The 25912-nt window shown below is 33.1% G+C and overlaps 1 protein-coding gene across 1 annotated transcript; it reads right to left on the reverse strand.

Annotated features, from left to right (window-relative positions):
- On the reverse strand, positions 1-24052 carry LOC148619992 (inhibitor of nuclear factor kappa-B kinase subunit alpha-like). The gene is made up of 19 exons (XM_088580472.1): positions 23965-24052; positions 21921-22018; positions 21186-21398; positions 20000-20158; positions 18316-18405; positions 17080-17204; positions 16793-16900; positions 15317-15446; positions 14467-14667; positions 13637-13774; positions 12995-13086; positions 11476-11577; positions 10261-10378; positions 9520-9632; positions 8824-8873; positions 7308-7407; positions 5928-6072; positions 5043-5185; positions 1-3575 (listed from the first exon to the last, which is right to left on the reverse strand). Exons 2-19 carry the CDS (start codon positions 22014-22016, stop codon positions 3482-3484), a joined length of 2217 nt encoding a protein of 738 aa, XP_088436598.1. The 5' UTR covers positions 22017-22018; positions 23965-24052; the 3' UTR covers positions 1-3481.
- Positions 24053-25912: the final 1860 nt, after the last annotated feature.

A 25912-nucleotide genomic window follows, 5' to 3' on the forward strand; every position in this document is an offset into this window, starting at 1 on the left:
TTTTTTTTTTTTTAAATGGCTCCTAAATTTGCTACTAAAGGGACCCCAACTGTTAATCTCTGGAATAAACACTGTCGAATATAAACTTGATATGCATTTGGGTGGCCATAGGATACTGCCCTAAAGTTTATTTGGAAACTAATAGTGTGATAGAACAATGTATTGATAGACAATTAAAACTTCATGTCCTTTCAAAGTTATGGAACTTTTACATTTTAACAAGGAATGACTTTTTATAAAATGGTTAAACTCATATTACTTGCTAAATTAAAAGCTTTGTGCAGTGGCGGTACCATAGCAAATGAGATAAAAAAAAATTCTGTACTGGAAAAAATTTCAACTGCATGGAAATGATTTTAGCAGAATTTAGGCAGTGCACATGAACAATTATAATTTTATGGAAAAGATGAATTATATACATGATTCAAAATAAGTAAATTCCTTTCTTCAATTCTAAAAGGAAATTCCAAATTTCTAAAATACAATACATATAACTAAGATTGGTATTTAGATGCCCTATATCAGTTTAAAGCTTTTTTTGGATCATAAAATTTACTGAACTGCTACACAATACATGTACAATTAAACCTGTCCAAACTGAGGTCCTTTTCACAAAAAACTGTAAGAGTAAAAGTAGTCTTTAGTTGTGACATCAGAATACTTAACTCTATTATAATATCATAACTTAGGACTAATTTTACACTAACGATTTTTTGTGAAAAAGACCGCAGATATTAATGCTGGGTATGACAAATAATTAGAATGTCCAATTCAACATGCAACTCGTTGTCATGTGTCCCCCATAGCTGGAAAAAAAGTTGAAGTGCAAAAGTCCTATAACTTCTGTAAAATTTGTAGAATCAAAATGGCAGTACATTACGATCAAATACATATTGTGACTATCCTACAAAATTTTAACAAAATCGTTCTAAAGAATTGTGTCTACAAGTGTGACTAGATGGACATACACAGGTATTCCTATGCCACACCGCATAGATTTGGGGGGGGGTGGAAACAGACAGATACAAAAGTCACTTTATGTCATCCTGCATTAAAGTAGAAGAGAGGAGAGTATAAAAATAGTAAAAGAATCATAGAAAGGACTAACAAAAAATGTCGGTTTACAAAGATTCTGGAATACTCAGGTGTTGGTTTAGACAGGTTTAATTGCAATCACAATTGTATAGCATTTTTGATCCTTTTATTGCAAATTTTGCACTAACTGGTATGTTTCTATCTTTAGAGATCATATCTATTATTGTTTAATTGTCTACAGCAGCAGTTAAAATTTTCAGCCATGTTTGTTTATTATAAGCAAATTCACAAAAATGCACTCCCCTGCTAACAACTAGTTAACTAAAAATTTGTTAAAAGACTGACCATTGAGAAACCAGGCAGATCCTATAATGTAGGTGCGACAGATTATATTTAACGTTTTTCTTGTAATTTATTTCATTCTTACCATTTCAGTAAACTACAAACATGTACAGTTTGTGATCTCTAAAGAATGACATTTTTTTCAAAAACAAAATTAGGCATTTTCCAACCACTGCTTGAATCTACGTTTGACACCCTATGACCCCCATTTTGAAAAATTGTATGTCTCTCCTTGCAGAAATTCAGAAATCATTATCATCTTCTATTGACAACCCCAGCATGTAACACGCCAGGGGTACCCCATTCCACCACCTGGGGCACACAACCCAATTGCTCTGTGGGCTGAGTGCCTAGCCCCCGACTAGGTTTCTCAGCACTATTTAGACACCTTTTACAACAAGCTTAGCGCTGCTGCAGGCCTATTCTTTTAACACCCGGACCTGCACGGGGCCATGTACATATGAAAGCTTACTTCGACACAAAGAATCATCATAATCCATACCACTGTTTACAAGGAGTTACAATAACGAGATTAAAACAAGTGCAGCTATGTAGTTTAATTACTGTTAATGTATTCATTTTTGCTGCGGACTGAAAAGTGCAAAAAATAGTATCCATGAAATTGATCTGAAACACTTTGTAACACTAACCTTTTTTTTTTTTAAACCGTGAAAATTGATACACACAAATATGGTCACTTGACAGAATCCACAAAAATTAGCAACAACGAAAATCAATACATTTACAGCTTTTCTCATAGAGGCATTGATTCACATGTAAAATCCCTACAATATTTCATCAAAACCCTATGAGCAGTTATGTTTCAGATATGTGAAAAAATTATCTAGCCCTGAAGGCCTGAACGTCTTAAAATTTTCTTCAACTGATTGAGCAGATTAAGGTAGATAGTGAAAGTATAATTGTGTATTAATAAGCTACTCTTTAGAATCTTACACCTGCTATAATAAAAATCACATATGAGCTAAAGCACAACTGTAAATTGGAAAAGAGAACAAAGAGTACAAACTTCTTTTGTGTGCCAATGTAAAGAACTGAAAATTATTTTTGTGTAAACAATTTGTAAGAATCACGCAAAATCTGAAAAATGTGATACACCCCCAAAAAAGGTTACATATTTTTATTTTTGTAATTAAGTTGTCTTATGGGTCTATATTATGAAATGTGTAATTATTCATTCCAATATGTCTGCTCTTAGGAGATAATCAACATTGAAAATCCAATAGATTCTATTGTATTTGAGTGTCATTTACAAAGTTATCTCCCTTAATTTTGAAAATTACAGTGCATTCTATGTAATTTTTATCTCCTAAGAACACGGCTTATATGAAAAACTGAATGTTAATTTGTGTTTACTATGGCAATTTAAACAAAATATCAAAAATAAAAATACGTAGGCTTTTCACCCATGAATCACAATTTGCATGATTCTTAGCTGGAGTGCTACTTAAAATTTCTCTAAGGCTTGAAAGTTTGATAGCAAAAGTATTTCTTTAATAATCAACCATTGGCACCCAAAAGAAGGGTGTACATCTCGCTTTCAGACACGGAAATGCAGTTTCTTTTATAATGGTGATGAAACGTGTAATTATTTACAAATGGAAACTGATGTGATTATAGTTAAATGATAAACAGTGTCTTTTAAATCTACTTGGTGAAATGGATAAATGAAAGTACTACATGTATTTGGAAAAATTCTTTGAATAAAACAAACATGTACATTGTGTACATTGACATGTGTTAAAAAAAACATCTTTTCATCTGAATATAAACCAGTTCTCTACAGAAATAAACAGAGACTACATAGATTTATAATCACTCCTCTTTCATACCAGTTAGAATTATTTGGTCCCATTCAAAGTACATTGTGTACGATGATACATAGTCAAGCTAACTTGCTGAGTTGCCACGTCAATAATGACACTGACAGTCAAAGGTAAAAACATCCTTTGTCCTGTTATTCAGAGGTAAATCAAATGATTGATAAACAGCTGTTAAATTATTGGTAGTGACTATTAAAATCACATTTCACAGAACTGCTGTAGTTGTGGAATTTATTTTGTAACTAGATTAATTGTCTCCCCTGTCAGGAGTTTTTGGTTGGAGATAAAAAATTCCAGTCCAGAGTTGACATCAGTTCTTCCTGTTCATTAAACATATCATCAACTATGTCTCCTAACCTGAAATGAGATACGAATAAAGATATTTATAGATTGATATTAGATTTAGTTCATATTGGAGCAATGTATTTGTCGAGATCCTTATGGTTTTGATTCGTAATTATCGCAGGAAAATAATATCGACATTTTTGTACATTCCCATTGTCGACGCTGCCATTATGATGACGTTGGCTCGGGTGGAAGTAAGATTCAGATGGCAATAAATGTTCATTGAAGTCATTAGGAGTTTTCTAATATTCGTTAGTTTAGTTCAACATATTCCCCACAGTATTATCCTAAGAACCATACTGGTGTCCTGACAGTAGTTTGTGTATAGTATCTTATATGGGTTAATATGAATTTAGGCTTCACCTACGAGGCAGGGAACTATTTGTTCTAAAAAAAAATTTCACTTTGTTGACAAAGAACAGCAGTTGTTTTATCGCTCATGTCAGAACCAATGAAAATATGCGAGACTCCCAGTAACAAACCCTGTGCATCTATCTGCAATTAAAGTTCAAACACTCACTTCCTAACTGCAAACAACATTTCAAACAGAATAAATCAGAGCCATTCATGTTTCAGAGCATACATATAAAGGACATCCCTATTAATGCAATGCATTAATCTGATAATAGAATTTAGTAAAAGGAAGTGTTATGAGAACTTGAATAAGGTGCACAATTATGTGATACTGTAAACGTATTAATTTGCAGGTATCAATTTTGGCAGTTTTGAAAAATGGTAAGTGCTCTATAGTATTAAAACTCAATTTTGTGGGTACTATTTTTTGTGCTTTTCTGTTCACCGCAAAAATATTGAAAAATTAGTATACAGCGAAAATTAATACTTTAACAATGTTGAAAGAGGTAGCTTGATGTGTGTATCAGCCTTTACTTCAGTAAAATGCTAAGTCAATAATAAATTACTTATCATTATATAGTGTTCTCATAAATCATATTTTAACATAATGGAGCTAAATATGCTTTACTCTAATTAGCCTAATTAGCAGTGGTTTTAATATGAATGCATAGAATTGTTTGCAATCCATACCAGACAAAGCTTATCCACAGAGCTTCATATAATTAGGATGAGACTAAGAAAGTTTTAAAATTGTTGTCTTCCTCCCTGTACATGTCATTATGAAACTAAGATTTAAAGGATTATTTTTAGTTGAAACAGACATACTCATCGTTATGAATAAGACAATTATGACAGAACAAAGATGAACATGAAGTTGTGGTGTTACATTTCCCTGCTCATTTAAAGGAAGTTGATATCGGACAGTAACCAGAATCAATTACAACCTATCCCCTACCTACACAAAGTCAAATCACAAATTCCATATCAATTCATCTATTAGGAGTCACGATAATCGGGATGAAATTTGGACGGACAGACAGGTGGATGAAAAACGCGAGTCCGTTACAGCATCCATTGGTTGAGTTGGGGTATAATTTTCCTTTAAAGCTAATATGTCTTACTTACTTTTTATTGACATGTTTAGAGTCGGTCAAGACTTTATGGCTTTCCATTGAAGAATCACCACACATAGACATAAGCATACTGTTCTGCTCTGTTGATGAATTACTTGATTTAGAATCCTGGCGAATCACTACATTATTCTGTAGCTAAAACAAGAAATGTTATGAGCAAATGACTTCTAGTGAACCCACCCAAACTTTAGTACATGCTCAAAATATAAACAGAGTTGTGAAAAAAGGAAGATATTTTCCTTAAGCCTGAAATTAAATCTAATGATATGGCACACTCATGATTTGTGTCAAAACATATAGACGTTGTGACAAGAAATTTCAGAAAAAAAACTGTTCAGAAAAAAAGTGTGGAAGACAGACAAACGGACAAAGGGTAACACACTGAAACAGTATACTTCTCCCTCTTTTGAAGATGGGGTAAAAAAATGCCAAATGTTGTTAATCATACCATTTACTATGGTCAAAAGAGAAATTATTTACTTTTATCAAAATTGCCTTAGTCTCTTGATACATTTCAAACTACCAACAACAGTGAGCAAAGCTCAGTAACCTTTGATAACATGCACTTTTGACCTCTTAGAAACTGATTTGGCTCAAAATCGAATAGAAAAGGTGCTTAATGGGAATATGTAATAAAGAATCTGTGTTTGTTTGTTTGTTTGTTGGGGTTTAACGTCCGAGCAGCAATATTTCAGCTATATTCAGACAATAAAGAATCTGTGAAAGTTTCATTAAATTCTATTTCGTGAAATGGGGGGAGGTGGGGGGGGGGGGGGTAACAGATAAGATATGGGTATCCCTCTGTGTAATGGAAGGAACAGAGGAAGGAGAATGTATATTTCTATTAGTTGAGAAATAGGTTAAATTTGATTACTACCGTAGAATACAGTAGTCTCCATATATCTTCCTGTCTCTGTTTCTGTATAGCCAATAGGCGTTGGTTAACGTCAGCTAGTTCTTGGTTCTGTTGTCTTATCTCTGGGCCAAGTTGTGAGAGTTCATATTTACAAGAACATATCTTACTGGTAAAAGAAAACAATATTTTGGTTAAGCATATATATATTAAGTTGTAATTATATTTGTATGAATTAACTAATCCGATATAACGAATGTTCAGGTACTTGAATTCATAAGTAACAATTTTTGTAGTAAGATTTATATTCATAAACTTTTCAATAGAAATCATATAATACTAAGAATGAAGGTTTTTAGACTAAAGATTTCCTTCACTTAAAGAGGTAGACCTAGGGTAAGGGACACAACTCTTACCAATTATTGGAACGTTTATATTCTGCATTTTACATCAATCTCATGTAAACATAAAAGTAACTTGGACTGACTTCATTCTGCTTCATAGGAAAGCTTGATAGGCTTTGGTAAAATTGAATATGATACAAGAATATTACTGATTTTCAAGAGTTATGTCCCTTTCCCTAGGTCTACCTCCTTAAGTCAAGGGTTTGGTTTACACAGGTTAGAGATGGATTACAATGGATATGAACAGATTCCATACAATGTCTGGTTTACACAAGGTTCAGGTTGATCCAGTGTTTAGACATGCTTCACTTCACATGTATATTACATGACTGCTGATCAGTTCATTTCATAGGTAATATTTTTTTTTAATTTTCGCAGTGTACACTAATTAAACCACAGTATCCAGGGTTTGCTTCAGACAGGTTTTATGTTACATGTACATCATATGACCACTGATAAGTTCATTTTATGGATCATATCTTTTTATTCATATTTTCAGTGTACACTGATTTAACCCCAGTATTCAACATTAAACACTTTGAAATATACATCAATAATTTTATTTCTGCAATTTTTCTCATAAAATGCAAAACACGAATTTAATCTTAAGTTCCCATAATTTTAAATTTGATCTTTTCCAGAGAAAATTTACACCATTATTTTTTTGTTTGATCAACCATAGTACTTCCTAACAAAACTGGAATCAATGATTGCTTTTCTATCCATAATTGATCAGTCGATAAGTAGTCATCTATCCATCAATACTTCTAAGGTAGTAACTTCTCAACAATCAATGTTTTGTGTCTGTATAAATTTGCACATTTAACTTATGCTAGGCGTGTAAATAGGTCATGTAAACAGATGTCCCTTGTAATCACACATTTCACCACAATCATTATATGAGCATGTGTGTGTGTGTGTAAAAAGGTCAAGTAATTGAATATCCATGATCACACATTTCAACACAACTACTAAATGTGTGTATAAAAATGCAACTTACGACAGATGTGTAAAAAGGTCATGTAAACAGCTGTCCCTCGTAATCACACATTTAACGACAACTTGAACAATCTGTTTGTGATCTCTGACATTCTCCCTCGCTGAAATACATAAAAAAAAAAACAATATAACAGCCTGTGTCATAAGCTACAACGTATGGCATATCTATATCCTTAAACATACAGCATAAACAATAAATTCAGCATAAGAGAAAGCTAATGTAACAAGATGTTGCCTGCTACTTCCTGCTAAGAATACTCCTACTCACACATATACAGTATACAGGAAGAAAAAAGTGCCAAACATAGAAAAGGAGACATAGTACAAGTCATCATGCAAAAGCATTAACCAAATATCTAAGCATGGTAACAAAAAACAATTATGAAATTCACAAAAGACTCTTACAGCAGTTTGTTGTTAAGGACATGAATGTAATTGTTTTCCATTTTTAAGCTCATATCTTAATGACCATATGTTCTCAATTTTATAGGAGTAATCAAGGGAACCAAGATTCTAGTGGAAATCGGAAGAGTGTAATCCAGGGACAAAGACCAGACATCGAAAACAGACACAAACAACAAAGATCATAAAGTAACTAAAATCATACATACAAAGTAACAAAAGCAAATGAGCAACTCGAACTCCACTAAAAACTGGGAGCATGGACAAGGTGCAACAGTATGGTAAGCGTCCTCTGCTTTTTCTAGAAACACCTGTGGAGTTGCTCATAAAAAGTCAAGTAAGAGATACTACTTAGGACAAGTTAATTTTGTTTTGGACAAGTAAATGTTCTGAATGTCTTGCCCGATAGGACAAGTTCAAGTTACAGGTTTCACTGTACATGTAAAATGCTTCATATTTACAGTAAATGTTATTAAAGCCTGAAATAAAACAACCTTTTTGTAAGAAATGTAACATCTCAAAATAAGAGTTTTTAAAAATTGACTTGTCCTTACGTAAAAATCTGAGCACTTTATGATCAAATCACAGACCAAAAAAAAAAAAAAAAAAAAAAAACAAGAAATCTGTGAGCAACGGATCACTAGTGATACCACTGCTTTCAAGCACAATATAAGGAATATTGAAATTTTAAGTCAATGTGATGTGTAGTTGCTAGGAAAAGAGCGACAGAAATTTCAACTTTCAAAAATATATAGTGAAAAGTAAACATAGTCCTTCGTAAAGAGGAATTTGTTTTCAAATTCTTCCAAAAAAATGGATCCCATCAAGTGGCATACCTACAGGAAAAATGTGTTAAAATTTCAAGCTGCTGTGACAAGAAGTTGCTGAGAAAACTGCAATGGAAAAAACTGTTTCGAACACAAGGGTTAAACAGTATACAGCCCTCTACTTTGGACAGGGGTATAAAAATATGTGCAGAAGCAAAATTTGGCGATCAATCTTACTTTTCATTAATATATTAGAGTTTGTGGGGTATTCAACCAGAAAAAACATATTTTTTGGCCTAATAATCTTCTTATTTCAGATATAGTATCATTCTAATATCAAATTCATACCTTTTCCTGCTTGCCTAAGCTCTTGATACAATTCTCTAGATCTTTTTTCACTAAAAATACATTCAAAAACATTAATTAGCTCAAAGATATTTAATAATAAACTAAATTATATATATATATATATATATATATATATATATATACACACACACACACATGTTATGGTATGTAATTACACATATAAATTCCCACAAATGTCCTTGACATATTGAAGCCATGCCTGCTAAGAAGGTTTTTTTTTCTTCAACTAAAATGAGAATTCTTCACAGGATGTAAAATGGTTGCCATTGTAACAGACATTTTTCATAATTACGGGAGGTAGACCTAGGGTAAGGGGCATAACTCTTAAAAATTATTGATATGCTTGTGTAAACCATTTTACATATATATCTCATGTAAGCATCAAGGTAACTTGGATTAATATTGTAGGACATAATCTGGAGGGAGAAATAAGCCAAAAATTTCCCCTTCTTAGTGCTTACTTCTCACACTTCTCACAGGTAATTTTTGTCTATACAAAATTTACTAAAACTTCTCTTTGTCATCAACGTCTAGATACGGCCCTGTTTCTGTTTCAATTGAATGCTTGATAGGCTATGGTGAAATTGAAAATGATACGAACATATCACCTATTTCAAGAGTTCTGTCCCTTAACAAGTATACCTCACTAAGATAAACCACAAAATCTATACATACCATTCTTCCAGCCTCTCATTTTTACTAATTTTTGAGAAAGGACTTTTATTTAGTTCCATAATTTTTGTCTGTAAGGCTGCTGCTTGCTGGTCCAATCTATCAACATTCTCTTTCTGGAAGAAAATGAGATTCTACATAGGTATATAACAACTTTAGAGGCTCTCTATGAAAAATACAACAATTTTTCCCACTGAATTTTTGGTTTCAATGTAATGTTTATATCATACAAAGGGTATATGTGTCAAGGATTTTTTTACTTGATGATGGATTGCTCAGAAAATGACTCTTAAGCTCCCTATTTAAACAAAGCAACCAAATTTTGCACATGATCAAGAGATCTCTTTTTTTTAATGAATATCAATGCTCTCTTTGTAATTAATTCCTCTTTAAATGTTGTTTGTTGCAATTCATCCTTAACCAACTTTCAACTTTGAGAAAGAATATACTTGTGTGACAACTTTGTGAAAAAAATGTCATGTGCCACCCACTGCCTGATTTTTGCATGGACATGCACTTAAAGTTATATATCAACAGTGTCTTTGTCTTCAGAATACTGTATATCTACAAGTTATTTCCTCAACCAATATAATTTGAAAAACATGAAAAATTCCAAATAATAAAGTTAACCCAATACCATTTATTTCACAAATTTACAAAAGTCACTTCAAGGAAAAAATAGTAAAAGGGAAAGAATGTTGCCTAAGCCAGGTCATTACCTCCCTTGAATAGTAACTGCCTTACCAGACTATCAATGCTCTCTACATTACTACCACTGGCCATCCATTTCTGGTATAGATCATCAGCTATCTGGCCACCATTAGTGGCAAAATATCTGTAATTATCTAGGTCTACCTTCAAGCTGTAAAAAAATTTCAATATCAATTCAAGGTAGGCAATTAATGTTTGTTTGTTTGTTTGTTGGGGTTTAATGTCTGAGCAGCAATATTTCAGCTATATTCAGACGATGAACATGAAATTGATGAGAAAATGATCATGAAATGATGAAATGAAAAGGGGATGGGACAAAAGGACAATGGGGTAAACAAATTTTAATTGCCACTGGAAATAGGGAGAGGTGGGTAGGGTCGGGCAATTTAGCCTCCTGTGGCGGAGCCCTATGGTTCATACTCCGGGAGAATACCACAGTAGGGTTCTTTAACGTGCGAGGAACGCGGCACCTTTCCCAACACGATGCACCACTATGGTTTGCGGTCAGGTTTTCCGTATTATAGCCTGACATCCCCAGCATGTAACACGCCAGAGGTACTTCATTCCACCACCTGAGGCACACATCCCAGTTGCTCTGTGGGCAGAGCGCCCTAGCCCCCGGCTAGGGTTCTGAGCACTATTTAGTCGCCTTTTACGACAAGCTTAGTGCTGCTGCAGGCCTATTCGTTTAACACCCGGACCTGCACAGGGCAGGCAATTAATAAATTGACATGTAAGTAAATGTGATACCCTAGTAATTTCATTGTTTTGCCATAAGAAATGAATATGACAGCTACACTAAGCATTTTAGGAAGAGTTGTGCTCATAAGATGTGAGATAAAACTTCCAGATGGATGGCTGTAAAGACAGACAGGGTTTTTCTAACACAACCTCACACTTGGTTTGCCAAATTTTGATAAGGCAAGGACGCTGGAATAAGACTTTTGTGGTTAAATTTTAAAATCTGAAATTGAAAGGTAAATGGCAATACTAGTTTCATTTCAAAATAGATATTTATTCCATATTCAAATCATATGCTATTGTTTAGATACAAGAGCAATACTTATTTCCATATTCAAGTCATATGCTATGTTCAGATATAATGTGCATCATTTGAACATTGATATGTTCCTCTTTATTTAAGTTATATGTGCATCAGTTATATCACCAAAACAAAATATTCAGAGTTAAGTAGATCCATGTCCCTGATGCAAGGTAAAATTTTGCAAGCACTCTAATTAAAATTACCTTTCTTTGAAGTAGTTCTTCTTTGATATCAGCTGTTCCCATTCATTAATCATTGTATTTTTGAGTTTCACAAATTCTGAATTAGTTCTCAATAAACTTAACCTGTAAAGAAAAATATTGCTAACATTTAATACCTGGTACTTTAAATGACAAAGCTTGAATATGCTTTAAATTAACTAATAAAGACTGAAACTTCTAAATCTATATGACTAAGAAACAACTGTTAATTTTTTCAACAAAATCTAATTCAACTTAAAAAAGAAAATACACATCAAACAATACAAACTGCGTGGGCAAGCTACCAACATAATATTCAGAACATGTAAGAAAAAAGATAATGGTGATAAGATGGACAGATGAACAGACAGGCAATGTATGTGCAGTATTGGTCCACTCCTAGAGTGAAGTAAAAATCAGTTAAATTAAAGTTACAATGGTTGGTTATACATGTAGTACATATTCCAAAATACATAAACCTTATCAAAAATAAAAAAAAATATGGCATCTAATGAGACATAAATTGATACCCCTACCAAATTGCAAAAGAATTCAGATGGTAAAACAACTTAAATTCATCCCCTAACTTCTGTGCAAATAATCTGATCAAACTCAAAACTAGATCTGTGTTTTAAAACAATCGATAACTCTACAAGTTGGCCAGAATCTTGGTTCCCCTGATTACTCTTTGAAAAAGATCACACAATATCCTCAAAAGTTATCAGCTGGTAAACTGTCCAGGGATGGACAAATTCACAGACGGGCAGACAGACAGACCCTCAACTTTTCAAAGGGTATCACATTATACCTTACCAATTCATGTGGTTGGATATAAAAATGGTATAGTAACAAAGGCAGAACTTCTTTTCTACAAAAACTGAAATTCCAACTGCAACTTACAAAAAGTTTTATCTACTGAAAGAGTAATCAAAGGGAACCAAGATGCTAGCTGAAATCAAAAGAATGTAATCCAGGGACAAAGACCAGACATGGAAAGCAGACAAACATAACAAAGAACATAAAATAATCAAAATAAAATGTACAAAGAAACCAAAGTAAATGAGCAACTCAGACTCTACTAAAAACTGGGAGCATGGACCAGGTGCACTAGTAGGGTAAGCTTCCTCTGCTTTTCTAGAAACTCCCGCCCAGCTGCTCATAAAAGTCCAGGGTAGACAAAATTAGAAAGGAAAACTACGACACCTTGACCAAATCAGTTCTCATGGTGCAAATAGATACACCGTAACGATCCATGAGTTCATGATGATGACCATAAAACTTCTGTAGTGACGACTACTATCTTGTAGCAACATAACCCTGTTCCAGAAGCCTAATTGTATGAAGTCTAGCGTGGCACAAAAAGTCTGAATATTTACGGAAAGCTCTGGCATAACGTATGAGTTGTGATATGAAAACTCCATACGCAGGTGATGAAGGAAAGTTGCCAGAGATTGTTGAAAGCTGAAAAAATAGAAGAAATTTGGACTTACAACATAATTTAACATGAGGCACATATACTTACATACTGGCCCTCTGACTAAGTATAAGTTTCTTATAATCTGACAGCTGTTGGGCACAGTAGTATACAGCTTCTCCCCAGGCTTTCTTCATCTCCTAAAAAAAAATTTTAACAATTTAATGGTTGGTCTCACTAACTAACATTTGTCAAACTTCAAAGGGAGGACTGGCTTACACTTTCAAGGGTATAAAATATCAATTGGCATCAAAGCGTTTCAAGTCTTTATTACCCAATTTTGAAATATGGCGTTATGAAATGCAACTGGTTTGTTGGCTTCTTAAAATATTCCTCTAGATATCAAAAATGTCACAGTAATTTATAAGCGAATTTGTGGATAATACAATTAATTATACAGCAACTGTTTTAATTGAGCAGTTGAAATGCATTGAACAAAATACTTACAAATAATATGCAGTCACTGAATCTATAATTTTTATTATTATAAAACATGTTACATACCCTTTCCATTTTTGCTGAATTTTTATTCACTTTATTTCTATTTCTTACTTTCAGGTAAAAATTAATATCATATAAGGATTTCAGTCACTTTTTTTCCCTCCAAATATTTCAACCACATGACTACTAGAAATTGGGCAATTATTAAAATTAAACATATAAGGATCATTTTCATATAGACAACATTACCTGATATGGCAATATAATAGTAGATTCTTTAACGATATCCTGGACCCGTGGTGGGAATGGCTTGTACATTCTCCTGCTGTTAACAGAATCAATGACTTCACCCTTCCTGAATAGAAACACAACCCAATCTTCATCTCCCTGTAAATATACCATAAAGATTGATATAATTAGAATTCAGTCAACTGGTGCGTCATCAAGATTATTAAAATGAGAACTTTTTTATTGGTTCAGAGGAATTTTATTTGATAGAGTACTGATCCGAGAAAGAACCAGGCTGATCCTGTAGTAACAATGACACATGTACAATGAACCCTGTCTTAAGAGAACTTCCTGTGAAAACAAAATACCAGTCATTTAAGACAGGTGGTCTTTGCTTACAGATTAATTTTACATAGAATGCACTACATAAGGGTCTAGGACATAATCCCCAGAACAAAAGCCCCCAAGATAAAAGCTCCCAGACAAAAGCCCCCATCTTATAATAAGCTTAATGTTAATGTAAAAATATATATTTATTTTTTTGGTTTTTTTTGTGTATTTTTTTATCATTTTTTTCTTAACAAAAATAGTTATCAAAAGACAACTCAAAATTGACTTCTATCGAAATGAAAACAAAAAAAATAAATGGTTGATTGAAAGTTTTTATCCTAGTTAAATAAGCAATTATGAACATCATAGGGATATTTTATTCATAGTATCTTAAGACATGTTAGACTGAACATAAACAAAGTTTATTACCGAATTATTACTGCTTCAAAAATAAACCCAAAAACGTACACTCACAAATGAAAATTCCTTCACAGTTTTATTTGAAAAGTACATGTACATACTGGACTATTCCAACACTGTGTAGCATGTTTATTTGGATCAGGACTAGCACCACTGGCTAATAATATATCCTGTTCTGTCACTGGAATTCTTGTTTCTTTCTCAATCAAATGCTGAATCTCACTCATTGGCATTCCCTCTGTTATGGGGTACGACAATACTTGGAGTTCAAAGTTAGAGGCAACATCTAATATATGTACTATCTACAAGGAAACGTTTCATATTGTAAATTCAGTAATTTTTGAAAGCATTTAATATAGTAATTTTGTCATTTTTTGGTGAATAATATATATTTGTATGTTTGAGATATTTAGGAAAAGTAGTATTTATAATACCGAAACCTCAGATTTAAATATTGCAATTGCAATTTTTTCACATTTTTTTAAAACAATTACAGACATTACAATTGGTCTAAACTGATCCCCCTTAAGACTTTAAAATTTCTACAGTTTAGACAGGTGTTCAGTTTAGACTGGTGTTCTGTTTAGATAGGTGTTTTGTTTAAGACACATATGCTGTTTAAACAGGTGTTCACTTTAGACTGGTGTTCTGTTTAGACTGGTGTTTGGTTTAGACTGGTGTTCTGTTTAGACAGGTGTTTTGTTTAGACAGGTGTTTGGTTTAGACTGGTGTTCTGTTTAGACAGATGTTTTGCTTACCAAAGTTCTAAATACTTTTTAATTGATATAGAGGGACTTAAAAAAGAAGTTTTGGGATTACTCATGGTTTGGTTTCTAAATCTACCAGTCTGGAAAAAAATTCTCCAACAGATGCTTGGATAGAAGGAAAATTGTTGCTTTCAAAAAAGAAATTTAAAAAAAATATTGTGTTTCAAAATTTTTCATACTTTACCTTCATATTTAATATGGTTTCTAAAAATAGAAAGCATTTAGGCCTGTTGTCCTGTAAACCAGCACCCCTAGATTTAGGATCCCATCTTAACATCATTCTCAACCATTTCTCAAAGTAGGCTTGGAGTGTTCTACAATACACAAATAAAAAACAATCAATTCAAAACATATACTTTTCAAGCCTGAGAAAAAAGGATAGAATTACTTATAGAAAGACAAACAAGATGTTGTATGATATATCAAGCAAAGAATACCCCAACTCAAATATTTCTATCAAAAATGGATAGGGGAGACCCTGTTCAAGTCAACATGCAAAAGCAATGGACCAAATATCTCACCATTCCCTCTAAAAGAAGCTGAGAAGTTTGTTATGAAAGTTTCCATAATGCATTACATAAAATTTTACTAAACCATACAGTAAACAGGAAGTACTTTCTTTGTAGAGGAGCGAGGAAACATCATGCAAATGTGTTTGTTATCTTTTTCAATTTGATCCGATGGAGCAGTGTAGTGAATAGAGTCGTCACATTCTAAGATGTCCATGTATGTATTATAATGACTTATTGTGACATGCATCATTAATTTGATCCTCCATACAACATAACAACACCTAGATGAGCTGTCCCATACTTCCATACATCATGGACTATGTTACAACCCTAGATTAATCCTACGAGGCGGAATGACCCGGCCAGCAAAAGCTATATTTTTATAAAGCCTAGCTGGCTGAGTGGTTTTGGGTGTTGGATTTACTGCAGGCAGTTGTGCCTTAGATGTCATAGCGGTACAAGTTCAAATCCTATGGAGGGAACAACCAAAAGATATATACACACACAATACATGTATATTGCCGGAAAATATTGAATTCATTTGATGAGCTTTAGGGACAATCAGATCACGAGAGTTCCCTGAACTCATCTGACTGTTTTGAAGCAAGAACAAAAAAAATATATTGATATTTTCGGCAATGTGCATGTTTTGTTTTTATCATGCATCCACGTTTTCTAAATATAACATGCAAAATGTATTCAAAATATTTTTTTTCAGCAATCTTTTGACTGTGACATCAGTGAGGTGACCATTAAACTTTTTACCTATTTCCTGTTTTTCACATTGCTTATAACTGAAAAGGTTACCAGGGGAAGATATTATGCAGTGGAGGAATGAAGCTTTGAATTATTCGTCACAATTAATTTTTTTTAAAGAAAGCTTGTTTGCAGGATAAATATGTATATATACAAGAGTGGACTATCATATATTCACATATATATGAAAATCTACTCTTATGAATAAAAAAATAATAGGATATCTAATTTTGTCATCAATTAAAAAACACTGATTAAATCACATTTAATACAACTCTACATACAGCTTTGATGATGACTGCTATATTTTTTTCTGAAAATGTATTATCAAGATATCAAAACTTTTTTTTACATTTTTACACTTTTGTCCTTAATGCAAAAAGACAACTTACCGACACAGATAGTTAGGCACCGGCAAATTTTTGGAGAATCTAACATCACCATTCATATCATGGTAAGCACATATATCTTCTGGAGACTTTTGACAGACTTCTCTGTGCCTGTTATGTAAAAACAAATGTATGTAGATAACAGTATTTTAAGTAGTCCCAAGGATCACTGTAGTCCAAAAAATACCTACCACTGAACAGGAAGGGACTGAGATAAAAATGGTCTGACACCGGTAATATATTCAAATACAGCAGTCCCAAAGGACCACTGTAGTCTAAAAAATACCTACCACTGAACAGGAGGGGACTGAGGTAAAAATGGTCTAACACCAGTAATGCATTCAAATACAACAGTCCCAAATGACCAATAGTCCACTGTACAGGTATACTTCTGACTAGCAAACAACTCTGGTGCCTGTATAATAAGATATAGGAATATCAATGAATTTAATGTCAACATATTCATTTTTGCTGTTGGTTATTTTCAGGTATGTAATTTAATTTTTGATATTTCTGAAATTAGTAGTGTTAAAAAAAAAACATTGTGGTCCTTTCTTTCATGCTTGTCTGTGGACCATAAAAATAGAAAAATCAACACAGAATTGAATACAGTACTAATTATAGTAAAAACACATTTGTTTAAAAGTTCAAATTTGTAAGACTTTAAAAATATTGTTGAGAAGTGAGCATTTTTCCATATGCATTAAATTACAACTTCAGGTTGAAAAAGTTATAAATATATAATATTTGAATTTAGGGTGAGAAACATATAAAACTGTAAAGTGTAGATGTCAAAAAGATTCTTGAAGTAAACATGCAAAGTTGATTTTCAATAGGTTTTGTCTTAGTAGGTTTCATCTATTAAAAACCAAGAAGAAATAACATTAACCTCATAAAAAACTTTTCAAATGACATTTAAGGTGTGTTTTATGAAATTATGAAAAAAAACAGTTGAGGTCAATGGGGGCAAAATATTTATGTAATGAAACGGTTAAAACCAGAAGAGTCAGAGACAGTATGTTCAAGCATACACAGTGTGCTATAATCAATTGAATGTGCCATGCTATTAATTATTAACATTGAAGTCTAGTTTAGAAGAGGTTAAAGTAAATTTATTTATTCATTGATACTATTTAGACTTCAATGTTAAATATTAGTAGCACGGGGCATTTGATTGGTAGTAACATAGTGTGTATGCTTGTACTTCCTGCCAAAAATCTGACAAAAATCACTGAACATGAGATAGGAACATCCTTAACTATTGTTGGTACTGTCTTTGGATAAGATTGGTTTGAAAAAAAAAAAAAAAAAAAAAAAACTTTTAATCCTAGGGTTAAAAATAATACCCTAAACTTTCATAAAAATTAGGGGCAGAATTTTTTAATTATTGTGTGAATGACGGCTGGACAGACATCGGCACCAAAATATGTCAAGTTTAAAAAGAAAGGCATATAAAATGTGTCAGGTAATACTCAATTCTGAGATTTCCAGATGTCGAATTTGACAGGTATTGTACACCAACTTACCAAATACTGCAATGTTCCAACAAAGGATGTACACACACTTCCCTGATCTAGTTCTTTGGCATAACCTAGATCTATTAGCTTGTAGATAATCTGAAAAAGAAACAATCACAATAGAGTAATTAGAAAAAAAGTACTAATTAAACTAAAAAACAATCATGTACAAAATAAATAAAGTGACAGGTACACGAGATAAATATACAAATGTATGTCAATGCTACAGTAATTTTAAAACTTTCCCTTTGATCTTACTTTATTTGCATATCCTTTGGAAGCGTTTAAGTTCACCATAAGGTCTGTGCTGTTCAGCTGTTCATTTTTTGGTGTTCTGTTTTGTAGGATTTGTTCTTCGTCTGTTGTTGTTTTGGTACCCCCGGTATTGTTTTGTCAACAGATTTCACCTTTTTTTACCTTCAATACTGTTACTCTCTTCCTATTTCAGGGCAGCAGTGGAAGGACAATATATCACAAGAAACAGGGGCTGTATCATAAAGAACCTCAAACTGAAATTTCCCTCAAATTTAAACAAATCAAATCACTTGAAATCATAATTAATGGAAAAGCTCAAGGATTTGATGAAAATCTCAGTCTGAGATTATACATAATTGGTCATATGCACTTGCTTTCTGTTCTCATTGTGCCAAGCATAAAAACAATCTGATGATGATCAATGATAGTATATTAAGATAGAGTAGTTACCAATAGCTTATTTTTTTATAAGTGACCTGGAATGCTATAGAATACTGGTATTACCAACTTTAATAACAAGAATATGTATATTCTTAAGTGACAACAACCCAACCAGAATAAAAATGTCAGCCCAAGGCCACCCATTGGTCTTCAATCAACAATGAAGAAATCCTCATAACACAAGGCAGGCTGCAGCTGTCCCCAAAACATCATTATACACAGGTTCAGTGAAAGAGTTGCCCCTAAAGTACAGTTCATCAATCTCATTAGTGATGTCATATTCACTTATTTGCATATCATTAAGTGTCTAGTTGGTTGGCAAATAAACAACTAAATAAACACTTGACAATTTCTTGATTAGAATCCCAATTTTCAAAACTTTATAACGTTCTTATTTCATATCCAATTTTGGTTCTGTAAAATTTTTTCTTTAGATAAAATTATTCGTATTTGAATGGGAATTTAAAACTCTTCTACTTAAAAAATAAATTTGAAATGTTATTTGTATGTAAACCTTCATTTTCATATTAAATTATTTAAAAAATTTTGTGCTCATGTAGTCTAATCACTGAATATTTAATTAAAAATTTCACGGATAAAAACAGTTTTATTGTCAGTGAAGGGAACAAAATAATTTTTAAATTATCTTAAAAAATTAAAAAGTTATGACTATTTAAAGCTGATGCCGAATGCCACTCAATGGATATTTTTGCCAACCAAAACTAAATCACAGGTAAGTGATGACATCACGAAGAACTCTCCTATACACTCAAGTAACATGAAAAAAACAAACTAAAGGTGAAGTCATGTGAACTCATGGCGCCCACCCCCCACAAAAAAATACAAGTTTCTTTTGCCACTTTTAGTAATATAACTCTACATGTATATGTTTAATGTACATGCATGTTTAGTCGCATGCAAAAAGAAATCTAATGACAGTCAGTAAAACAGCTGGCCATAAACAATTCTTTTTATCATTTGGCCAAATTAATTATACCTTATCCTCCATGGGCTGTAGAACAATATTTTCTGGTTTGAGATCTCTGTGTATGATCCTCTTACTATGGAGATACTCAACAGCCGATGCTATGTCCTTTACCAGGCATCGTACATCATACTCCTTTAGGCCACAACAACTTTCTGGTTTGTTTAATATCTTCAAAATTAATAGACTGAATTAAAAATTAACTGTGGTTATTATACTATGGTAGACATTTTCATGCATTTCAAAACTATAATGCTTGATCAATTAAAAAGACCTTGCTTAGTACTAGTCTCATAACCTGATCCAGATTTTTACGTGCTAGCTCATAAAAGCAACAGCCTATAGGTCACCCCACTCAGACACTCCTACTTCAAACTAACCAATCATATTCACCATATATGTAGTGTGCTTGGCTGAAGAGCAGTATCCAGAGACTACTAATTATAAGTTTTTGGTATGACTCAATATCTCAACTCAAGATACATCTGAAATCTGATTTAAAAACGCAGGCAGTGATTTTAATGAGGAATCCAATAATTTTTTTTTAAAATCAGACCAAAAATAAAGAGTCGTTTTTTTTCATATATTGCCCCTTTGACCCCTTATAACTAGAAAAACGTAAGAAATATCTGAAATCTGATTAAAAAATGCAGACAGGGATTTTTTTTAGGAATCCAAGAAACTTTTTTTTTAAATCTGACTTAAAATAAAAAAATTTAATTTTTTGGGCATTGCCCAACTTGGACCCCTTTATAATTTGGAAATGGTCCAAAACACATAAAATCTGCTGACGCATTTATTTACCAGAATTAAAGAAAGAACACAATAAAAACAGAATAACTAAAATCAGAAGAAAACAAAAATTCCACAAGGGTTTTAACATAACACATATTTTCACACTTTTTTGCCCATTTTTCTAGAACAGGAGGGGCCACGAATTCCAAATTAAATATGAATCTTCCTTTCATGGTTAGTAAAATCATATAAAAATTTCAGAACAAATTGGTCAACCACAACTGAAGTTAAGCAATTCTTTTTCAGTCATATAAAAACTAAACTTTTCGTTAAAATAAAATCTGAGCTCAAAAGAAACAAGGACAGATGGACCAACAAGGGAGATCCCATACAACCTAAAATTTTGTAAAAAGTGGCAAAAAAGGAAAAAGTAGATGTGGATGAAGTAAGATTTTCTTGATACCTTCCTTAGGTCTCCTCCTGAACAATATTCCATGGCTAGCAGCGGTAAATCATCTGGCCCTACATCTAACTCAGCTGGTACATCTCTAGCCCCAATAACATTGGAGTGGTCCAATTTCTTCATAATGTTTACTTCCAGGGCCCATCTCTGCTTATGACGAGCTGTCATTTCATTCTGTACCCTACATCGCTTAAGAGCTATGTAATCTCCATTCTAAAATATTTTTAAAGGAAACGCTCATAAATAGAGCATTGCATATACATGTATATAGGAAGACGTAGGATGCATATATGAAGAGGTGGTTTGTAATGTTTTGCTTGGGACACCCAAAACTCAATTACACTCTTTTGAAGTCCCATACATGAAGTTGAATTTTAACAGACTTCAATACTGGAGACAATTCAACACACCAATGATCAAATTAAAACATGCCGAAGTGTCCTTATTTTTGACTGAGTCTATCTGCCTAAGATTTCTAGGCAGAGCACTGCTGCCTTGTGTAATGTATTTAGTCTTTTTTAATAGGGTACATTCAAGATGCATAATATTTTTTTATAAAGTACCATTTTAGAGACATCAATGTATATAATGTACAGTAGTTTAATGAGTTGGCAAGTGATTAGGTTTCATGGTCTTTTGTAATTAGAATTCATGGTTTTACCAAACTACCAAACTGGTGCATGCACATGTATCCTACAAACTTTAGTGACTTTCTGCCCTAATATATGTACTTACTTTGTGTTTCCACAAATGGACTGCCCCAAATCCACCAGATCCAAGAAGTTTTTCTTCCTTCCATCCTCCTTTTTCACCACCAGTTGTGGCACTCATGTCTTAGATAAAAAAAAGAACAAAGGAATGAAAAAGAAACAGAAAACTTCAATATGTCATAATAGACTGCCTGCTGCTAAATAGCAACAATTCTGACGTTAATAATGTTTTTGATATAATTTTATCACACATTCAAGACATACAAATAACAGTGTGTAATAACCAATACGGCATCGTAAAGACACATGACTAATTTCAAAGTACTGTAATGTTCTTAATTCATATAATAAAAATAATATCTAAAGTACATGTATGTTTAAATAACATACATATATACTTGTATATGTATTTTATCGAGTTTTCAGATATATACACCTAGTTTTTGGTTTACAGGGATCGCGCTGGGCTTCCCCAATGTTGCAATTTGCGATTTTTTATTTGATCTGGCGACAAAAATAACCAGTTGCCAATTTTCTTGGCGCCTAGGTTTTGTATATTAGAATTGACATGAAGTTTGTCAGCAACAGATATTCTCTCCAAATTAAACAATTGTGTTGACACATGGTCAAAGTTAATTGACCATAACCAATTTACGACTGAAGCCAATCAAAGGTAATTAGTCCAGGTGACCGTGACTCACAATAAACTCCTGGGAGGTGTCAATCAGATGTAAATTTATTATTGAGCCAATCAAAACTCTCACCATCTGGTCAAAGGTAAACACAATTATGGCTATGTGCACTTTGCTATATTTAAGTATCACGGCCCTATTATACCATATGATACATTCAGAAACAGATTTACTTTATAACAGAATAAATTAAATCCAATTAACAATGATTATCCCATAAGGAAGTGTCTAAAACACTTCGAAATGCAAGAATTGATAAAAGAAAATGGATGACATTTGTTTACACTTTTGTCATGTACCTTTTATGGCGGGAAAATTGGTACACAAATAGATGGGGATTCCTGAATTCTAATTAAGGAAATACTGAAGGCATTAAGTTATAATATTCAGATAAAGAGAATAAGAGATTATTGAAAAGGGACACAGATAATGGTCCATGGTAGTTTGCTAGAAATTTGATCACTTGAAAAAAGAATCCAGTTTGTTCAAAATTTATAAATAAAAAATAAAATTATATTTTAAGATAAACTTAATTAGACCACAAAGGACAAAGGTCAACATGTTTTAAAATTAGGGACTGTATGAGCATAGTAATATAAAGTCCTTGATAGAAATAAAACAGCTGGAATAATACTTTATTATTTTGCATATAAAAATGGTTTTAGATCCTGAATAAGACTAGAGCTAAGAACCTGCTTTATACATGCAAAAGAGTGAATCTTGGATACATGTATGTCATGAATGAAGGGATTATTTTGATGAATTGACAAAGATAACTCATCACTGGACTTAATACTGTCATATTTTTAAAAAAATAGAAAAAAATGTTGGCACCCATTTTGGCTCTAATTTCTGAAAATTGGCAACAAAAATTGGTAAGTGACCATTTTTCTGGGGACAGAATTTTGAAAGCCAGAGCAGGCCCTGGTTTTACTATCTGGGTTTCTGGAAAAAAAGAAAGGTTCTCAGTTATTCTAGGTACTGTTTGCCAAGGTATTTGTCCTACTTAATTTCACAGCTGAACTTTGTTTTTAAATGTCAAGTACAATAAAGATACAATAGCCTAATCACGACGGCAGTCAATACCATAAATCATGTTACTTGTAAATGTAAACAAATACTCAATACCATTGTAATATATTTAGTATCACACATTAAACCACATGACATTACTGGAGCAATGCACTGTTAAAGAAAGAATAAAGAAAATTGTAATTATATTCACAACTTGGACTTTCACTATACTCATTAAATAAGCTGAAAATTTTCAAAACAACGTCATTTTTACAATTTGAATCAGAAGTAACCGCACAAGTGCGTAACAGTATATAAATAACATCTCTGTCCCACTTTTTGTTATTGTTACCCAATATTTACCTTAAAATATTTCATTATTTACAAAAATAAACGAGTTTTCTTTTCTCATGATTCACTTCCTTTAAGGGGAGATTGTAATTTATGTCCGAAGTCGGTCTGACAATGTACCGTCTCCGGAAATAATCAATTTGAAAACAAAAAAACTAGGCGCCCTGAATATGTGTAATTAGGAAATGTACAATTGGTCAGTAAATACATGAATTTTCTAATAAGTTTGGACTGGTTGTACTTTTGCTTTATCGAGAATTATAAATGATTAACTTTGTGAATAACACGCACATTCTGTTAACTATATATAACGAGAATTGGTATGGTGTATATGTCAAAGAGACAATCACCCCACCGGGATGAAAATGTCAGCCCAGGGCCACTCATGGGTCTTCAGTGAACGATGAGGAAATCCTCATACCACAGGGCAAACTGTAGCTGGCCCCACAACTTCATTATACACAGGTATATATAGCGAAAGAGTTGCTCCCATATACTCAAGTAACATAAAAGACATACAGAGGCCAGAAATATCCGACTTGGGACAGGCGCAAAAGAATTTGGTTATATTTCACAGCGAATATATATATATATATATATATATATACAACGTCTCAGAATGTGACGACTCTATAGAAGGGTCTGAAAAATTCCCAACGATGTTAGAACTGTTAAATTGCGATGCAAATTTTTGGTCGTTCCTTCCGCGGGACTCGAACTCGTACCGCTGTGACATCTATGGCAACACCGCCTGCACAAAGTCCAGCGCCCTAGACCACTCGACCAGCTAGGCTATATAAAATATAGCTTTTATATATTAATATTATAAAGTAAATAAATAATAAAAAAAAGAACGGACATGATGAAACGTAACAATTGCCACCTAGCGTATACCATAATTGTAAAATTTTAAATACTTTCGGAGGGCTTTAACAAGAATAAACACACCTTTTAGTAAGCTTTGTATTTACTGGTACCTAAACAAATCAAAACAAAATACAACAAGAAAAAGAGTTTAAATAAAACTAGTACACAGTCTATAGGGTTTGTGACTCTCGTTCTAGTTCCATTTCCTTTCCGGAACTTCTATAACTAGTAACATTAAATAAAAACTAGATTGGGTTCAGTTAAAATAAGAACGTATATTGATCTTCTTCTTGTCGTTCGCCATTACACTTGAATGCCAGTCTCCTCAACAAATCTGGCCGTCTTCTGTAGGTCTTCCACATGTCCATACAGTTTCTCTGTAATGGGGGTTGGTTTATCCCATATCTTCTCTCTCTGTGCCTGGTGTAACTTGCACGTCTGCAGAAAGTGTTCTGTATTCTACTCTGCTTCTCCACAGGGACACATAGGTGATGGTATGACCTTCAAAACTCTGTACAGATGTTGGTTGAGTCTCTTATGTCCTGTCCTAAGCCTGAAGATTGTAGTTTGCTCAAATCTTTTTAGTTGATGGTAGCTATCTTGCTTCTGAGAAGTATTGTGCAGAGACTTGATGATGGTCTTCATCTCTATGTAGCAGACGGGATTTTCGTCTTGCTGTTGTTGAGCTCCTTCCTTTGCTAGCTTATCTGTTTTTTTTTATTTCCGTTGATTCCACAATGTGAAGGTATCCACTGTATGGCAGTTTTAAGGCTCTTGATGGAATAAATAGCTCTTTCAAGTTGTGATAGTTTGTTGTTGGTCAGTGCTTGTATTACGGAGAGGGCATCTGTTAGGAATATTACTTGCATATTTTCTGCGTTTTCCTTGATGTAATTTGCCGCATGGATGAATGCTTCTTCTTCAGCCTTGTAGTTGGAGCAATGTAATCCTGTTGGTATTGCCATTGACTGTTGTTCTCCATTTAGGTATTCTATGTAGATACCAGCCCTCCATTTGTTGTCGCATTTGTGGCTGAACCGTCTGTGTAAACTCTTGGCCACAATTTTGATGGATACTCTTCTTCCAGCATGCT

Source organism: Perna viridis, chromosome 4 (assembly GCF_037379345.1).
Source record: "Perna viridis isolate PV_CMFRI_1.1 ecotype Kerala chromosome 4, ASM3737934v1, whole genome shotgun sequence".
Lineage (NCBI taxonomy): Eukaryota > Metazoa > Mollusca > Bivalvia > Mytilida > Mytilidae > Perna > Perna viridis.